The 16,787-nt window shown below is 37.5% G+C and overlaps 3 protein-coding genes across 7 annotated transcripts; all 3 read right to left on the bottom strand.

Moving 5' to 3' along the window:
- Window positions 1–146: 146 nt before the first annotated feature.
- On the bottom strand, window positions 147–7,229 carry LOC128011836 (targeting protein for Xklp2-B). 3 transcript variants are annotated; one of them, XM_052594582.1, is made up of 18 exons: window positions 7,065–7,229; window positions 6,341–6,466; window positions 5,966–6,109; window positions 5,756–5,873; window positions 5,358–5,432; window positions 5,236–5,283; window positions 4,912–5,076; window positions 3,831–3,940; window positions 3,560–3,723; window positions 3,304–3,472; window positions 2,972–3,110; window positions 2,671–2,887; window positions 2,476–2,571; window positions 2,226–2,396; window positions 1,988–2,134; window positions 1,119–1,230; window positions 740–927; window positions 147–556 (listed from the first exon to the last, which is right to left on the bottom strand). In XM_052594582.1, exons 2-18 carry the CDS (start codon window positions 6,447–6,449, stop codon window positions 446–448), a joined length of 2,283 nt encoding a protein of 760 aa, XP_052450542.1. In that variant the 5' UTR covers window positions 6,450–6,466; window positions 7,065–7,229; the 3' UTR covers window positions 147–445. The 3 variants fall into 3 exon arrangements, with proteins under 3 accessions (XP_052450542.1, XP_052450543.1, XP_052450544.1); XM_052594583.1 differs by having other exon boundaries at window positions 740–906; XM_052594584.1 differs by lacking the exon at window positions 5,236–5,283.
- Window positions 7,230–7,659: 430 nt separating this feature from the next.
- On the bottom strand, window positions 7,660–9,752 carry trappc6b (trafficking protein particle complex subunit 6B). The gene is made up of 6 exons (XM_052594651.1): window positions 9,469–9,752; window positions 9,280–9,347; window positions 8,930–9,047; window positions 8,728–8,811; window positions 8,192–8,285; window positions 7,660–7,975 (listed from the first exon to the last, which is right to left on the bottom strand). Exons 1-6 carry the CDS (start codon window positions 9,544–9,546, stop codon window positions 7,944–7,946), a joined length of 474 nt encoding a protein of 157 aa, XP_052450611.1. The 5' UTR covers window positions 9,547–9,752; the 3' UTR covers window positions 7,660–7,943.
- A 584-nt stretch (window positions 9,753–10,336) lies between these two features.
- Window positions 10,337–16,442, bottom strand: plagx (pleiomorphic adenoma gene X). Of its 3 annotated transcripts, XM_052594621.1 has the most exons (4): window positions 16,211–16,442; window positions 15,164–15,240; window positions 14,076–14,142; window positions 10,337–13,342 (listed from the first exon to the last, which is right to left on the bottom strand). In XM_052594621.1, exon 4 carries the CDS (start codon window positions 13,296–13,298, stop codon window positions 12,162–12,164), a length of 1,137 nt encoding a protein of 378 aa, XP_052450581.1. In that variant the 5' UTR covers window positions 13,299–13,342; window positions 14,076–14,142; window positions 15,164–15,240; window positions 16,211–16,442; the 3' UTR covers window positions 10,337–12,161. The 3 variants fall into 3 exon arrangements, with proteins under 3 accessions (XP_052450581.1, XP_052450580.1, XP_052450579.1); XM_052594620.1 differs by lacking the exon at window positions 15,164–15,240 and having other exon boundaries at window positions 14,076–14,159; XM_052594619.1 differs by lacking the exon at window positions 15,164–15,240.
- Window positions 16,443–16,787: the final 345 nt, after the last annotated feature.

Here is a 16,787-nt window from a genome sequence, read left to right as displayed (position 1 = left end):
AAAAAAAAAAGTGACTAATAATTAGAAAGTGCAAAATCAAGACTGTGGAGTGCCTATAGACGACACTCAACCAAAGAAAGAAATAGTTTGAGGAGTATGAATGGTCTAATTTCAGTTCAGCCACTACAAGCAGTAAACAAACACAGTTTATACTAAAAGTTTCTTTATTGCAAGAAATGGGAGAATACAGTCAAAAGAGAACAGAAAAAATTAGTCTTCACATACAGGAATAAAAATTAAAATAAAAGAGAAATTTAGCTGGGGCTGTCACCACACCCAACTGTAAAATTGTTTTACTTGACCACAGAGGCTTAATGCATCCGCCACAGACAGATAAAAACTACTCTAAAAGTTCAGACATCATAACGAGATATAAAAGACAATATAGCAAAACATGTTAAGATAACTATGTACAATTACGTCAATTTAACGGTGCATTACACATTTACAAGCGGAAACGATCTGAAAACTTTGGAGACTGGGGCACTGTGAGAGACACATCACTTTTCTTCAACTCCACTGGCTTGTAACGTCTGACTGGCTGGGCCTTGCGCACCTTTCAAAAAAAGATGATATGGAATTAAATGTACAATATTAATGGACCAAAAGAATTTCACATTGAAGTGATGAAGAAAAAAAAATACATTGTTCTTTTCAAGTGCAGAAATATTTTTATATTTATAGTTACTTAACTCATAACTTTCCAAGCCTGGACAAGCAACATTCGGAAATCTCTCACCTGTTCCTGTCGCAACCTTGCAATCTCCTCCTTTTCCTGCTGCTCTCGTTCTCTCGTCCACTCCTCTTCCATGCGAGCCCTCAGTGCATCCTTCTCACTCAACTCCTTTTCGAACTCCATACGTTCCTTGGCTCTCCGATCTGTGGCCAACTGGAATGCCTCTGGAACTGTAGAATTAGTAGTATTGGCTTGAGAAAGTGCCAAAGGTGAACAAAGAGGACCAGAAGAAGTATTCAGGTAGAGGTGAAAGTTGGAAGGAAGCAAGAGTTGGTTTTGGAATTAACGGTGAACTCAAATTCACACAAAGCCAGCAAGCCCAAAAAACTGGAGACAGCACAACATGGGGTGTGAAAAAACACCAAAACCACATGCCACATACCCAAGATGGAGTGATTCTCCTTTTTCGGTACAAATGGTTCTTTGTGCGTTACATTGTTTGGTTGTGCCTTAAAAGATGCAGCTTCAGCCTGTCGTTTCAACTCCTCTTTCATCTGGAGAAACATTTTCAAATGGAAGGAACCAGTTAAGACAGATCATATACAATGTCACAAGTGATTTCCCACTGGCTAACTAGTTGGAAGCATGCAAACACAATTGCTAAGTCAAACATTGGTCATGTGGGTCAACAGGGGTCTGCAACCTGTGGCTCTTTCATCCCTTTGCATGTTCCCCCAAACTTAAAACGTAACCCCCTTCACTTTTTTTCAGGCAAGTGCGTTCACGTAGAGGTTTTCAAGGACCAGTGTGAATACGTCTAGATTTAAATTAAGAGACAAAATGGTCAAATCATTTTGGAAGCATTTTATTTGCATCTAAAACGATGTGAGCATTACGGAGCACCAGACACACTCACAACGTGTACATCTCATTCACTCTTGAAGCAGGAAGGCACTCACGCAGAAAGCTTGAAACTTTAAAGGGTTGGTTCACCCAAGAATGATAATTTGTCCATTTTGCATTGGTCCAAACACATTTGATTTCATGCCTTTTGAAAACAAACACCTGCTTACCCCCATTGAAAGGCTTGGAAGGGCAATAATTGAGACAATATATGGTCTGCGTGTTTTTTAAGTCTTCTCTAGGCAGGGAAAGTACATTGCTATTTGACAGAACAGAAGCAATACAATTATTTTATGCCTTATTCTGTGACAAGTGTAAATTTAGAATTGTATTCAGTGGGAAAGGGCCCAATATGGTCTAGAATATCATATGGAAGATAAAGAGGAAAAGTTTAGATGAAGGTCTTACCATCTGCTCCCAGCGTTCACCCTTTGCAGCTCCTCGTTCGTCAACCATCAGCTTGAAAGGAGCAGGTTTGGTGGGCTCTACTACCTTTTTCTCCGGGAGGTGCACTTCATGGAAGTCAGGAAAGGGTTGGGCCTTAAACTTAGGTACCTGTGAGATTTGATGAGGCAGTCCAATTTAGACATATAGTTATGAAATGAACAACAATAAAGACTTTTAGCTACTCTATAAAAGAAAATACCTCTTCATTTCTCATTTCCTCCAGTTTCTTCTCCTTCATTACCCTTCGTTCACGCTCGCGTTCCTCAAATGAGAAAGGGCACATTTCTACCTGGCTCTTCACTGGTAGTTTGGGCTGGAATGGCAGGAAGTGGGGCACAGCATGTGCCTTAATTGGAGCAGGAGGCTTCTCCTGAACAGGCCAAGGAGTTACATGAAGGGTCAACAAATATCAGTTTCATGGATCAATAAAGCATGAGATTAAAATGTACCTCTTCTTTTTTCTTTTCCATTCTCACACGGTTTTTAAGAGCAAATGCAGGTGATTCTGGAACAGTTGGATTTAGAACTTTCTTCTCTGGGACACCCTTTATTGAGGGGGCGATCAGTAACAATGGAATTATAAAAAGGACATCAATCTCTGTACAAACAAACCTAAAAATAGGGTTGAGAGAAATGTTACTAACCACAACTTCCTCCAGAATTCGAGTTGGTAGAGGTCTGGGATGGAACGTGTGGTCCTCTTCTTCCTCAGTCTTCTTACTGGCCTGCCTCTCCTGAAGTCGCTTCTCAATCTCCAGCTGGAAGCCCTCAGGCTTGGTAACTTCTTTACTAGCTGGCTTTTTAGGAACCAAAGCACCTTCTAGAATCTTTCTGTTGAGTTCTAGAGCTTTGAACTTAAACCTGAGATGACAAAGAAAGTTTGAAGAGATTTTCTTGTGCCAAATTAAAACTAAGCATCAAAACAAAAGTCTCTGCAAAACTTACTGTTGCATTTTTTCTGTTTCTTCTGCCTCAATTTCCGCAGTGCTTTTCACCATTGTGGGACGATGTCTCTGGCGAGTCAATAGCTGTGGCGTTTTGGGGTGTGTGATTTTTAGCTTCTCAGCTTTCACTGGGGAAGGTCCTGATAATAATAACATACAGGTAAAATTAGTCAATCATCTGAAGTGTAGATTACAGATCATATTTCAGAGGAAATAATCATGCATTTATCCCACTGAAGAAAGTCATATGGTTCTGCTTTAACAGCATCACACAAGAATGTAATGCTAATAAAATTTAAAGCTAGCAGAAACAGGGTCTGACAGGAGACACACCTCTTTCCTGGCTTGACAGACTACGCAGGTGATAGCGGGTTGGAGTGCGTTTCTGAAACTGTTCAATCTGCTGGGCCATTGGCACGTAGGCTCCTGCCTCATCAAGCTTCCTCTTTCCTCTGGAGAGGTTGAAGGGTTTAGGAATGGTTGTTCCCTTTAGAGCCTTCATCTACAGAATGACAACATTTAAAATCACCTGAAGTCATCAAGCAGCTTCAAAAAGAATCCAACGATTCATCCTAGTGACTGTACTCACAGGGGAAGATGGGTGCTTGCGGAGCTGAGAGGTGAAATCCACCTCCTTATAGGAGCTGCCGACTACAGAGCCTCCATCTGAGTGGTTCTTCAGCCTGCTATCAGAGCGGAAGTTGAATTCTTTGGGAATGGTGGTGGACAGCACATGCTTTTTAGGAAGCTGACCTTCAAAACAACCAGAACAGCCAATTAGTGCAAAATCGATTTAAATCCAAAACAAATGCAGCATTGCTCTCATCATTAAGAACAGAATAGTTTTGTTAGTGACTCACTGCCTGCCAGTGCAGCCCTGTAGCTTGCCTCGTTCTTACGCCGCTGTTCGGCCACCTCTTTTTGTAAAACTTCGATGCGCTCCATCTCTTGCTGTTCTGTGCTTTTCTGTCTGAAATTCAAAAGAAAGCACTTTTTTTTTTTATGAAAACTTTGATAAGTAAATAAATGATAAAACATATATTGATGTTAAATCAACTGAAAAGATAAGTGGAAGCTCCTGTTTTTTACAAATACCAACCACTACCTAAAGTCTGAGGTTGGGTATGTTTTCATGTTAGTTTTTTTTGTGCGTGTAAAGTCTCACCTCAGCTTCAGTTATTTAATTCAGTAAAAAAGTAATACTAATCAAATTATACTACAAGTAAAAAAATAAATGCATTCATGTGATGGCAGAGTTGAATTTTTAGCATCATTACTAGTCTTCAGTGTCACATGATCCTTAAAGTGTGAAAACATACTAGTGCTGGGCGTTTTTTTTTTTTTAATGATGCTGGTTTTCCGGTTTATTACTTTTTTTTTCCATCCAATGCATAATTAGGTGTTCGATGCATTTTCTGCTGGTCGATATTCCAAGACGTGCTTGCGGCTAAGGTGCTGGAGCAAATTGCTTGTGTTGCCACCTTTGGCAACAATTTTAGTGCGACAGAACTTGCATAAAATGGTTGTTTGGTCGATGTCTGATTTTTGGAAACCAAAAAACCTCCAAACAACAGACCCGGCTCCTCTTTTTAGCACAAGTTCTTCTGTGTCATGTTCTACTAGTTCTGCAGCATCCACCTTCCCTGTAACGTAACACCAGAGCACTGCGTGTGCCCTCACAGTCGCTGTTTAGAAGTGGAACATTGTAAAGGGTCCGTCTGAAACAGTGTCGCGCAACCACGACGCAGCATAACATTCGTTCCGAACGTTGAGTAATTAAATACATTGGTATGGCGGTATATAAAAAAATGTATATCATTATGAAAATATACACCGGTTTTCGGTATGAACCGGTATACCACCCAGCACTAAAACATACCATAGAAATATAACCAAAAACTTGCTAGTGTAGTTTGACTTGCTAACAGGATTCTCTCTCACTGTGTAGTGTTGGAAGTGGAGGCAGTATCTGAGGTCTTTGAGGCAATGGCTGGTTTGTTTCTCAGCCGGACACTGTTCCTCACACCAGCACCGCTGCGTCTCACACTAGCGCCGCTGCGTCTAACACTAGCGCCGCTGCGTCGCACAGGTCGGGATGTTGAGCTTCTGTGAGGAGATAAACCAAAAAGCATATAATTAGAGGAAAAAAAAACCCACTTAATTATTACTTCCAGGTAACACCCCACATTACCAGCATTTTCACCAGTGAAGTCTACTAAATGCCCACTAGGTGCCCTTCTCAGCTTAGCACACAGTTAATTTTACCTTCGCCGCTGATCAAAAACTCCCCATGCTGTGGCAGCCGGTACAACTCTATGCAGCGAGACAAAGCGACTAATTGAGCACACTCTCATAGACTATTCAACTCTAAACTTTGAAAAACATACCTTCTTTTCTTGACAAGAGGTGGTGTTGTAGGAGCTGCAGGTTTTTCATTTCTAGGTACAGGCCGTTTGGACACTCTACAAGAAGAAACAGGAGTCAACCGACGTTAGAATAGTTTAATTTCCAGCTATATCATCGACTTGATTGCGGAGATGCTATTCAAACTGAACTGGACGAAGACATAACTGAATTCAATGATGAACTGCCTTTAACTGAAAATGTGGTTTTTTTTTTTTACCAATGCCCTTTTGCATTATTGACACTATTTTCCTATTTGATATTGTAAAGCTGCTTTGACAATCTGTATTGTTAAAAGCACCATAGAAATAAAGGTGACTTGACTAGAAGAGAGTGAAAAAAATGGTCCACAAAGTATATAAATTACAGATGTCTTATTTACCTCCGTGGTTGAACAGGAACAGATTTCTGGCCCTGACCAGGAGCTGAAGTAGTTCTGCCGTTTCCCCATGATGTGACTATGTTAGATGGGACCTCCACAGAGGTGCTTACTTTGACATCTGAAGCAGAGCATATATTAAGATTCCACAAGAATAATAAAACATGTTATTTTTTTGAAGTTTTTCCTAACTGAAGCAGTTTTTCCCCCAACCTGAGCTTATGGTCTCCTCTTTTTTGACCATGGGAGACACTAGAGCTTTGGGTCTGTTGGTATTGTGGGTTTCATCAAAAAGCTTCGTCTGTAAAGGGGTGGTGAGCTGTTCCACAGTGCCCCCTTTAGGAGTTGCCTTCAACTCTAATAGCAAAACAGAACAAAGATAGTTGTGCATTTGAACATGTATGCGTTTAATTTTTATTATTAGTTGTGCACTTGAACATTTATTTACATTTTATGCAAATATGACTTACATATGACTTAAAACAAAGTGACTTACAGTGCATTCAGGCTAACATTTTTTTTAACCTAACATTTATGCATGTATTTATTATTAATATACATACACACAGACAAAGACTGAAATCATACCAAACCACTGGTCAGCATTATCCTGAGGGTCCAGGGCAAAATCATCTATAGACTCTATAACATGAGAAGGAGCATCCCATGTGTATGCATCAGCAGAGCCCTCGTCCATATTCACACCAGAACCTTCTGCAAAACCAAAAAGGAAAAGGATTCATACAGTTAAAAAGTAATCTGTAGCAAAGATGCACAAATAATAATAATTAAAAATATATAAAAGTACGTTAGTTCTACATTTCCTGCGCATAGCGGCGCAAAATGGCAGTTGATGGCTAATCTCAGACTCAAGGCCCAGAGTGCAATAGCAGCGCTAAATTCATCCAGCAGTTATGGAATAAAAGAAAAATCAATGTAATCTACGCAAGTTACATATTATTAATATTCTAATGCATCTTAAATGGCAGATCGACACTTTACACGATCATTTCAGAATCTGTTGATACGAAATATCCGCATACATCTCTCATTAACGTTACACATAATCACGAAAAAAAGTCTAAATGTAATCAAACGATGCCCAAATAATGTTTACATAAGTTAAGATAACCAATCAATTGATAAAATAAACTCTGAAATCCGTCGTTCTATTACATCGAACATGAAAAACTTGTTTTGCAGCGATTACGGCCAAATGCAACCGCACCAATTAAAGCGTAATTTAAACGCAGCAGTTGAATCAAAATCAAACATGATAATATCTAAAAATGGGAAAGAAAATAATACCTACGTTTTAAACCGATGCCTACTATCACAACCTGAAAAAAATATAGTAAGTTTTTGAATCAACAAACACACGTATCCTCCTCCACAAACGACCAGACGAGAATGCTAGTTTGAATGTTGGTGCCGTTAAAACTGCGTTTATGAATCAGCCAATCAGATGGCTTAAACGCGGCGCGTCTCGTTTTCTATTAGCTCCGCGTTTGTGACGTCGAACGCGATAACCACGTGACTAGCTGAAAGCAGGAGAAGCACAGGCTAGAAGGGCTACTGTGCATGCGCCGTAATTTTTGTCACTCTGTACAACAATTATTTTTCATTATTGTAACGAAGGTAAGTTTAGCGATGGGGTAAGTGTATACGTTAATAAAACACAGTCTTATAGGGGAAAAAAATATTTAATTGTTCGCCACAACCAAGCTTAAATAAATTAATAATTATTTTATTTACATATTACTTTCTTTCATGGTCTTCTGTTCTACAAAACTATCTTTTGTGATCAGTTGTTAGTAAAAAGTTATATTTTCATACAATTATCTCAATTCTTAATAGACTATACTTTTTTCAGTTAAATTCAGTGAAAATGAAGCACAGACTCAAACTAGGATTCCAGCTTTAATGTTATCAGTGCAAATTAATAACCAAAACACAATGAATGTGGACAAAGAATAATGCATGTCAAAATACTAGCACAATACAGTACAATAAGGCTTGACCTTTGTATGTCAAATCATTTTAAATGCCAGTAGTTTGCAAGATATTGCAAATAAAAAAAAATATCATATATAAAAAAATATCACAATAAAATGGGCAAGGGAATATAAAAATGACAAGGCAATAAAATTGAGATGCACATGTTATAAGCAATACGCTTCTGTGTAGTGAATTACATCTTCTGGATCATCACCTGGAATTTGCCTAAGAACAAAGAAGGTGCAGAAGAGGAGGGATGGCAGAAGATCAGAAAGAAACAATTAGTTACATTTTACATTTAATTAGAACTTGATGAACTCAGACTCAGAGAACTAACTTCATTAATAAATTAATGTTAAGTTTCAGATTAAGAGCATGAAAAAGTACTGAAAATCTAGTGGTTATTTCACTGTATATTTTTGCATAAAATTAGCTCCTTACAAGCAGGCATGACTGATACTTCCGCTGTGACTATACTTTTCACACCAAGATTTGAAAGAGCTCCTCGGACCAGTCCACAGGTGAAGGCTAAGAACTACAGGAATTAAAAAATGAGAAAGAAAAATGAGTTTTACAATCTCTTGATGAACTTATTTGAAGTCAAAAATTGGTAGTTGTATAGATCGTCCATAGAGGGACAGAGATCTTTAAGATTTAATAAAAAATATACTCACTTGTGTTCTGAAGATGGACAAAAGTCTTACAAGTTTGCAACAACATGAGGGTGAGTAAATGATGACAGAATGTTCTTTTTTGGGTGAACAATCCCTTTAATTACTTGATATTTTATGAAATATTACATATTCCTTCTTCCATGTCTGTAGATACAGTATTATTACGAAACAATTTTAAATACTACATATCTCATTATGATTGAAGATATTGATTCTGTAGGTTCAGATAAAGATCAAGTCAGGTTATGTTTGTTTTTATTTAACTCACCATTAAAGCTTATTGAAGTTATTTATGCTGCTTACCTTCGGCGCATGTTCCAGATACTGTTTTCCAGCAGACAGTTGGGTCAGCAGACGGAACTTGTTATCTTGTAGCACATAAATACCCTTCAAACAAATTCAACATGTGATGATTTTCTTAATTGTGTACCTCTAGTCAATGAAGACATACGCTAAGCACTGAGATAAATTGAGATTACATGAATTAGCTTCATAATGTACACACCTGGTGGTTTGTTCTCAGGTTGTCAATTTGCTTCTTAAAAACACTGGTCCAGAAATCTTTGCAGATAAACTTCATAACATCGAGCTCATCTTTAAAACGTGGCGTGTCTTTGGTAAACCTGTGAATAAAAATGTGCCTGAGATGCATCTTCTCAAGAAAAAATGGCTATTTATTTGAAATACTAATTAAATAGTCTATTAAATTTTCAGCAAAATTAACTAAAAGATAATTGGGTCCACTGACAACCTGCAGTACTACAAATAAAACTCATCAGATAAATAACATCGATCATGGGATGTCATCAGAATAATAACATTTGGATTCATGGATTAAAAGATCTGCCATGATACCTCTCGATAAGTCCTTGTCCCACACGAAAGCCCATGTTCTCAAGTTTAGAAACACATCGTCCATTCTCCTGAGCACAGCAGAACATTACATTAATTCAGCATGCAATTTTCTCACAATTAGTTTATTAGTGTGCTGTGCTTACTCAGTTCTATTACGCTATTCTGTGACAGTGTTTTCAGGGCTCTTACCGATTCCCCAGTTTCTGCAGTGTTGACATATTGAATAATTTCACTGTGCAGAAACTGAAAGAGAGCCTCGTCTGCCATCTCGAGCCAGTTCAGCCAGACTGAAACTGACAAGCGACCCAAACCGAATACGGGTATAAATCACTTAGTCTACTACTAATAAATGGACACTATTCATTGTGCGAATTAATCAAATAAATTCAATTAAGTCGCCAGTATATTCGACAGCTATCTAATTTAATATTAGGGTCCTTTTTCACATCAGTTCCACTTCCTGTTTGGATGAAATTAGCTGCCCTTGTATATGCCTTAACGAAAATATGTTTTTCCCTTTTTGTTTGGAAAAATCAATTTCTCTCGTTTTGTATGTGAATTAAGTATTGAAAAGTGATACAGTCATGTTCATTTTATTGACTAATAGAATCAACACTTGTGCAACACAATGCCTTTTGTATCTAAATTGGTTTGCAACTATTAATACGATTGTTGTATTTCACATACTAGTATTAATCGTTCTGCAGTCTTATTAATAGACATCACAATATTAAAGTTTTGTATAGTATTTGATTGTATTTTTTTATGATAGACAGGATTTCGTTTATAAAACCATTATAAAAATTAAGTATTTTATGAAATCTATAAATAAATTTTGACTATATTTTTCATACTTCTCTTAATTTCTATAATTCATCTTTATAATTATATAACTTTTATATAGTTCTTTAAATTAAAGACCTAAATTGTAAATGATTTTTAGTAGCCCCTGTATTAATATAAATGACCTTGACATAATGAGGTTTTAGAGCCCTTGGTAAAAACATCAACTTTTATTCTTTACTGACAGTAAATCATGAATGAAACACACCAGAAACAAATTCTACAAGATGCTTTATTTCTTAACTCATCCTTAACATTGTTTCTTTACGCATTCACCTTAATGTCTCACTAACCCACTTTTGCTTTCATAATGTCTATGAAAACAAACAGTCCTTGGAACCCAAAAATGCCAATGCTTGGAATTTTGAAGATGTAAAACACCTATTTACTCCCATCTAAACAGCCACTGAAACTTAAAATTTCTTATTAAAGGAACAGTACAGCTGTGCACAGTGTGCATCTCACTGAGGTAGATCAGTCTAGAGTCTAAACGTCACAGTTGGGTTGAAGTCCATTTCATTTTAGTTCAGCCGAAGAAGGAAATGCCCATGGTAGTTTCTAAACAAAATACAAACTCATGAAATGATTTCACACCTTCAGCTGGCCCAAACAAAATGGATTTGACAACATATGCCATCACATATTACCTTATAGGCCACTGGTGTATGTAACAAGGAGTCAAAAGTACAGACAGAAAAGCAGTGCTAAAATACCATTCAAATTTACATGACAAAACATTATTTTCTAACAGTGCTCCTGGTTTAGCTTGGAGAGATACATGAAGTGCTTTTCAGCAATAACTGGGTGTGTGCTAAGATTTGTTTGTCTGAAACTTCTGAATCCAGGCAAAAGAACTGAGGGAATCTTTGTAGTGTGAGAACTACTTATTGTGTAAAACCAGTATATAACAATTTTTTTACCTGAATATTCCGGGAGCAAATATGATAAATTCTTGTTTATTACAAAACAAAAAAATGAAAGTTATATTTTACTTAGTTCCCATATTAGGAATTTGTCAGAATGGGCTACTTAATTTTAAACAGATGTTCACTTTACATTGATTTTTCAATGATCAATGCTTTATCCTACATTTCATTCACAAAATACTCCACAATAACTGTGATTCCTTTCATTAGCATTAAGGATGTGAACAACGCAGCGCCTAAAAACTTTTACCTAAAGGCTAAAATCAACACAAGCTAATTAATTAAATGCTAATTAATCACCTGACTCTAAAAACTTAATAGCTAAAACCACTGTGCATTCAAAAAGAAAAAAAAAGACATTGAGATAACGTTCTTCACACAATTCGCGTGAGGATTTGCTTCATTTCTTGTCAAATGGTTGAATCCTTTTTGTGACAAGAGTTCAGCTTAGAGAGGTAGGTTTTTTGTGTTGTGTGACCGTGAGCTGAGAGGTACATCTAAGAACACAGTTCAACTTGACTTTTATGGTGCGGCCACATTAGCAATGGGCAAAAAATGTCAATAATGTAGATGTATGAAGCACAGTGCACACATAAGTCAGTTTCAAACCAAACAAATTTTTGTTTGCCGATACATAAAATTTACATGACCATATTACTAAATTGTGAAATTTGCGCAGGGAAATCTTTCACCTTTCAAATTTGTTAGTTCGAACAATAAGTGTGACCGCACCTTTAGTCATAGAAGTGCCGTTGATAAAAAGTGCTTCATTTTACAACGGAGAACACTGTAATAGCATTAATTTCCTTCTTGACAAAAATACTGAGGTATTTCTTTAGCTAACTTTTTTTTTTTTTTTATGAATTTTAGAAGTTCATTTATCACTACAAAACAGTTACTCTGAAGACCCTCTAGGAAAAACCACAAAGTTAAACTATTCAAACTAAAAGCAAAACTTCATCTATCCTAGTGATCCTTTCATCTAATTCTACAGGATGCATCTGAGGACCTCGCACCCAACGAACTTCACCATCTCCAGTTCATTACCTAAAAACTACTTGGCAATGACGCAACAGAACTGTCGCGTTTGACTGGCAGGTCATAGTGGACACATCATTGCTGGAAGGCCTGATGGAATCGAGGTAGAGTTGGAGAAAAACCAGAGATCTGGTTTAAGTGCCCTGAAGCCTGAGGCTCATGCAGTGGCTGTGGCTGAAATGAGGTAAGCGGCCCAGAGAGCTGAGAGGTAGGGCTTGGGGACACAGCATTGGTGGTGCTCGAGTATCCCAAGGTAGTGCTGTAGGGAGGCAGGCCAAACGGCAGGAAGCCCAACAGGTGCGAGAGGTCCATGTTGGCAGAGGTGGTAGGCGGCTCAGCTGAGGTGAACGCCGAGTTCCTGAGAGTGAAATGGGCACTCTGACCTCCCAGAGTATCGGGGAGAAGGTCGCCAGGTCGGGAGACGGCAGGCGCTACGGCAGCCTGCGGTGGCATTGGCCCACACTGGAGCTCAGTCAGGAAGGTCTCCATCTCTGCTTTCAGATATGAGGTAGTGGAACTCGGCTGATATCTGGAAGCCTGCTGGTACTGCTGCGGAGGAGGCTTGTTTGGCTCAAGGTAGCAGCCCACACCCATTGGGTTAGAAAGGGGGCCAGACACCATCGTGTGATGGTGATGATTGACCCTTGAGGTAGATGTGCTTGGATGGCCTTGAGAGTTGAACATGGCCATGGAAAATGCCTCTATGGCATCTTTCGGAGATCCAACAGAGCACACGGTAGGACTGGGCTCCTCTTTAATGGGCATCGGAGGAAGGGTCTCCAAATCTTGCGCGTGGCTTTTCTTCAGGTGTCGGGTGAGGTGGTCGCGACGGCCGAAGCGTTGGGCACAATGAGGGCACAGGAAGTCCCGTCTGCCAGTGTGCACCACTGCATGGCGTCTCACATCCTTGCGAGTGAAGAAGCGTCGGCCGCACCGTTCACACTGATGTTTCCTTTCTCGTACCACAGTCCCCGGAGGTGGCCGGCCGGTGTGCGTACTCAGGTGCTCGAGTAGCGTCGGCATGCTCTCGAAGGCCTGACGACAGACCTTACAAGTGAGGTCACCACTGGCGGAGGTGGCATGCGTTGCCACATGGCGTCTGAGACCCAGGCGAGTGTTGTAATGCTTTCCGCATTCCTCGCACCGCAGCTCCTGCTTGTTGGAGTCGTGGTTTTGCAGGTGGCTGTTTAGCTGGTCTTTGCCATGAAACATTTTCTCACATATATGGCTATTTCTCAGGGAGTGTCACTGTACATCTGTGAAAGGCCAACGATCAGTGATGACTCAAGATTAAAAAATAAAATTCAATTATAATCACACTGTTTTAGAGGTGTGCCCAAACCTGTTTCTGGAGATCTACCTACCTGTAACGTTTAGCTCTAAATTTAGGCTACGTCCACACGAGGCCAGAGCTCTCCCTATCAAAATCTTTTTTTTTGTTGTCTCAAGAAATATCTGCATCCACATGAAACACAAAACGATGTAGTATACATGCCAGAGCAGTAAGTGGTGCTGTAATTCTGCCACAGAGATACATTAAAAACCGAATAATTGGACTATGCGCATAAACATTGGGCGGTATACAAACGCACATGGAACAATACTATATTAATCTGTGTTAATGTTAGTTAATAAAAAGACAATCGTTCAATGTTTGTTCATGTTTTTGTTTCTGTTACGTGACATAGCTGTGTACGACTAGGGGTGAGACGTGGGATGATGATGTCATAGTTTCAGAAAATATACGGATTCGCTGTCCACAAGAATTCACAAGGGCAGCGTTTTCAGATTAATCCACTCCAGGACCCGGTTTAAAAAATATCAGTTTCACTCTCCCAAAACGCCAGATCCATGTGGATGAAAAGCTTACATGATACAAAATGTATCATGTATACAGCTAATCGCATCTCCACGTGGATGGGGCCTTTAATCAGGTAGACCTCCAGAAACAGTATTTGATAGCCCTGTTTTAGAGACAAAAGCAAGTACCTGAGAAGAAGCTCCAACAGGTGATCTTTCTTCGGAGTGAAGATTGTTTTTTTGCATGTTCAGCCTTCTGCACATAAATAAAAACTGCAGCAGGTAAGGATTTGTTAACATCTTCTTATACATGCACTTATCACAGTAATAACAGTAAAAATAACCATAAATAAAACTCTAAGCCTAACCATATATTAGGTGCATGTTAATTAATATTACGCAGTACTTATTCATATAATTACACCTCAATGACACCTTAATAAAAACAAAGTGTAAATAAAGTAAACAAGCATAACCAATGATTTCCCCCCTTTAAATTATTTTATGCAAATGCTTATCTTAAATAGTAATAAATTCACAGTTGATTTGGCCATGCAACAACCAAAAAAATGTTTGATTACTAAAATTCTTCAATAATCTTCTTTTGTGTTCCATAAAAAGAGTATTAGTAAATGACAACAATTTTCATTTTTGGGTGACACTCCCTTTACCAATTCCTTTAACAATTATAATTTAAAGTTTGTTTTTTTTGCCACTACATTATCCCAAAAAATATTTAAGGCATATACAATGTAATAAAATGCAATATGATGGTAAAACATTTATATACTGTATATACATATTTTGTTTTAAAATTCCTGGAGGACACAAATGCATCAATTTCTATGGTCGTCTTTCAACATATCACTTAAATAACAGAATATTTCTGAAAAATAAAAAGATTTTGACTTATTAGAAAAGAATAAGAATAAATAAAAGAGAAATAAACAGAAAAAAATAATAAATTCTTGATTTGGTTTAGTGTAAACATAACCATAAAAAAATTGGAAATTTGGAATTGTTGAACTCAGAAATGTATTTTATGTATAAACCATGGGAAAAAAAAAACTTTTTTAGAATCCTTTATAAAACTTTAGATGGTATAGAAAAAAATGTAATAAAAAAAAAAACTTAAAGAGTGCTTGATGGCAAAGCAGTTTTCTTTGAACCAACCTGTCTCTCTGAATGGTAACAGATTTCAACACAAGAAACTTAAAAACACCCTGAGGGCATGACAATGATGATTGGTTAGTGACATTTATAAAGGGTTTGTTTACCTGTTTCAAGACTCACAAAAGCACATTCATTATCTTGACAGACCTCCGGAAAATGCATGTCCACTATTACTCCCTCCCTTTTAGAGAATGGATGGACAACATTCAGGCAACCATTTGAAGTAGTTTAATATGTAACATATTGGATATTGGATATATTATAATATATATATATATTATAATATTGGATACATAAATCCAAACTATTTTACTTCATTATAATAATGTTTTAATATAGTACAAATAATATTTTTTAAAGATTATGAATTTGGCTCTGCTTTAAAAGTTCAATTTGGACAAAATATGCTTTTTCTATCTATTATCTTTCAAACATAAAACTTGTCCATGTAGAAATAAAGCATAATTACCAAATACAATAATGGAAACAAACATTTTTGCTTATTTTCAGCTTTGAATATTTTAAATTAAAAATGCCTACAAATAATCTACATAGTAACAGCATTTTCTCCATTTCAACTAATAGTTTACTGCAAATATGACATGCAATTATGAAATTATCCTTTATGTACACATACAAATGTCATGTTAGCATAACATCGGATTTTATAAAATAAAATTAATTTCACATTTGTTTTTTTGAGGTGTGTCTGGCACTATACTTTATTTGAGATAAACCTCGTTGATGTAATATTTTAGTCTATTTACTTCTGGCACGTTTCGCTCAGTGAAATCTCCAAAGAACCGCAGAACATTGGGATTAAATGGTCAAATCGAAATGATTCGTAATAAAGAGCTAATCCACACGAATCAAACTATCCTTTCGTGCTTCCCCCAATGTTAAAAATATATAAACAAATAAAAGACACTGAAAGCGCTATCAGTCTTTCGCGTAGCTAATGTGTTTACTCGCGCACGCAACATTTAAACCTCTGATGTGGGTTAATGGCACACATTTATCTTTTCAAAAGTCAAAAAACACTACCCATGAAACTCCACGAGGGTTTCAAACGTTTAAACATCAATGCAAACAGTCCACGCGGTCCTAAATTCAGTCTATAAAACATTTGCATAAAACAGTCTTGTGCTCACCAGAAACTTTTGATCCGCGCTAAAGTTGCCGTTCTCATGCATTCCTCCATTCTACATCTCGCAAGGGCGCTAATAAAAATTTAGTTTCCCAGCCATATCTCGAAGAACTCTCAAAAACTATTCGCAGTGGATAACTTATTTTTTTGTTGAATAAAGTGTGTCTGTTTCGGGCCTGCTGTTTCTTTCCCTCTAAACACAGACAGCAGGAGCTGATGAGCGCGTGCATCATGGGAACGTGACGTCAGACCTCTTTGGCCAACTTTCAGGGTGGGATTTCACTCTTATTTTTCACCATTTAAACTATTACAAGCACTTTCATTGCATCACAATGAGTTCTATAAATATATTAAAAACTAATATAAATGACGCAGTATGGCCATTTTCAAAATGTATTAATTATTTCAACTCACTTGTAAAGGAAAAAATGAAGTTTCTGAGAATTAACATTTCTTTTAAAACATTTTCGTGAATAATAGCTACTATATTTGACAAGATACAATTAGTATTATTATAATTTTTTTTTTAACAATGTCCGGTTTGTTGCACTCGATTAAATTGCCAAAGAAACCTTTCCGTG

Source organism: Carassius gibelio, chromosome B23, assembly GCF_023724105.1.
Source record: "Carassius gibelio isolate Cgi1373 ecotype wild population from Czech Republic chromosome B23, carGib1.2-hapl.c, whole genome shotgun sequence".
Taxonomy (NCBI): Eukaryota; Metazoa; Chordata; class Actinopteri; order Cypriniformes; family Cyprinidae; genus Carassius; species Carassius gibelio.
This window is presented reverse-complemented; position numbering and strand designations above follow the sequence as displayed.

What these genes read in the sequence shown, in the direction of transcription:
- LOC128011836 (XM_052594582.1), bottom strand. Translation starts at nt 6,449, where the DNA reads ATGGACGAGGGCTCTGCTGATGCATACACATGGGATGCTCCTTCTCAT. An exon ending in TCTGTCAAGCCAGGAAAGAG is followed by an intron (nt 3,111 to 3,303) that starts GTGTGTCTCCTG and finishes TATTATTATCAG; the next exon opens with GACCTTCCCCAGTGAAAGCT. An exon ending in GGAGAATCACTCCATCTTGG is followed by an intron (nt 928 to 1,118) that starts GTATGTGGCATG and finishes CACTTTCTCAAG; the next exon opens with CCAATACTACTAATTCTACA.
- trappc6b (XM_052594651.1), bottom strand. Translation starts at nt 9,546, where the DNA reads ATGGCAGACGAGGCTCTCTTTCAGTTTCTGCACAGTGAAATTATTCAA. An exon ending in GGACAAGGACTTATCGAGAG is followed by an intron (nt 9,048 to 9,279) that starts GTATCATGGCAG and finishes TTTTATTCACAG; the next exon opens with GTTTACCAAAGACACGCCAC. An exon ending in ACCTGAGAACAAACCACCAG is followed by an intron (nt 8,812 to 8,929) that starts GTGTGTACATTA and finishes ATTTGTTTGAAG; the next exon opens with GGTATTTATGTGCTACAAGA.
- plagx (XM_052594621.1), bottom strand. Translation starts at nt 13,298, where the DNA reads ATGTTTCATGGCAAAGACCAGCTAAACAGCCACCTGCAAAACCACGAC.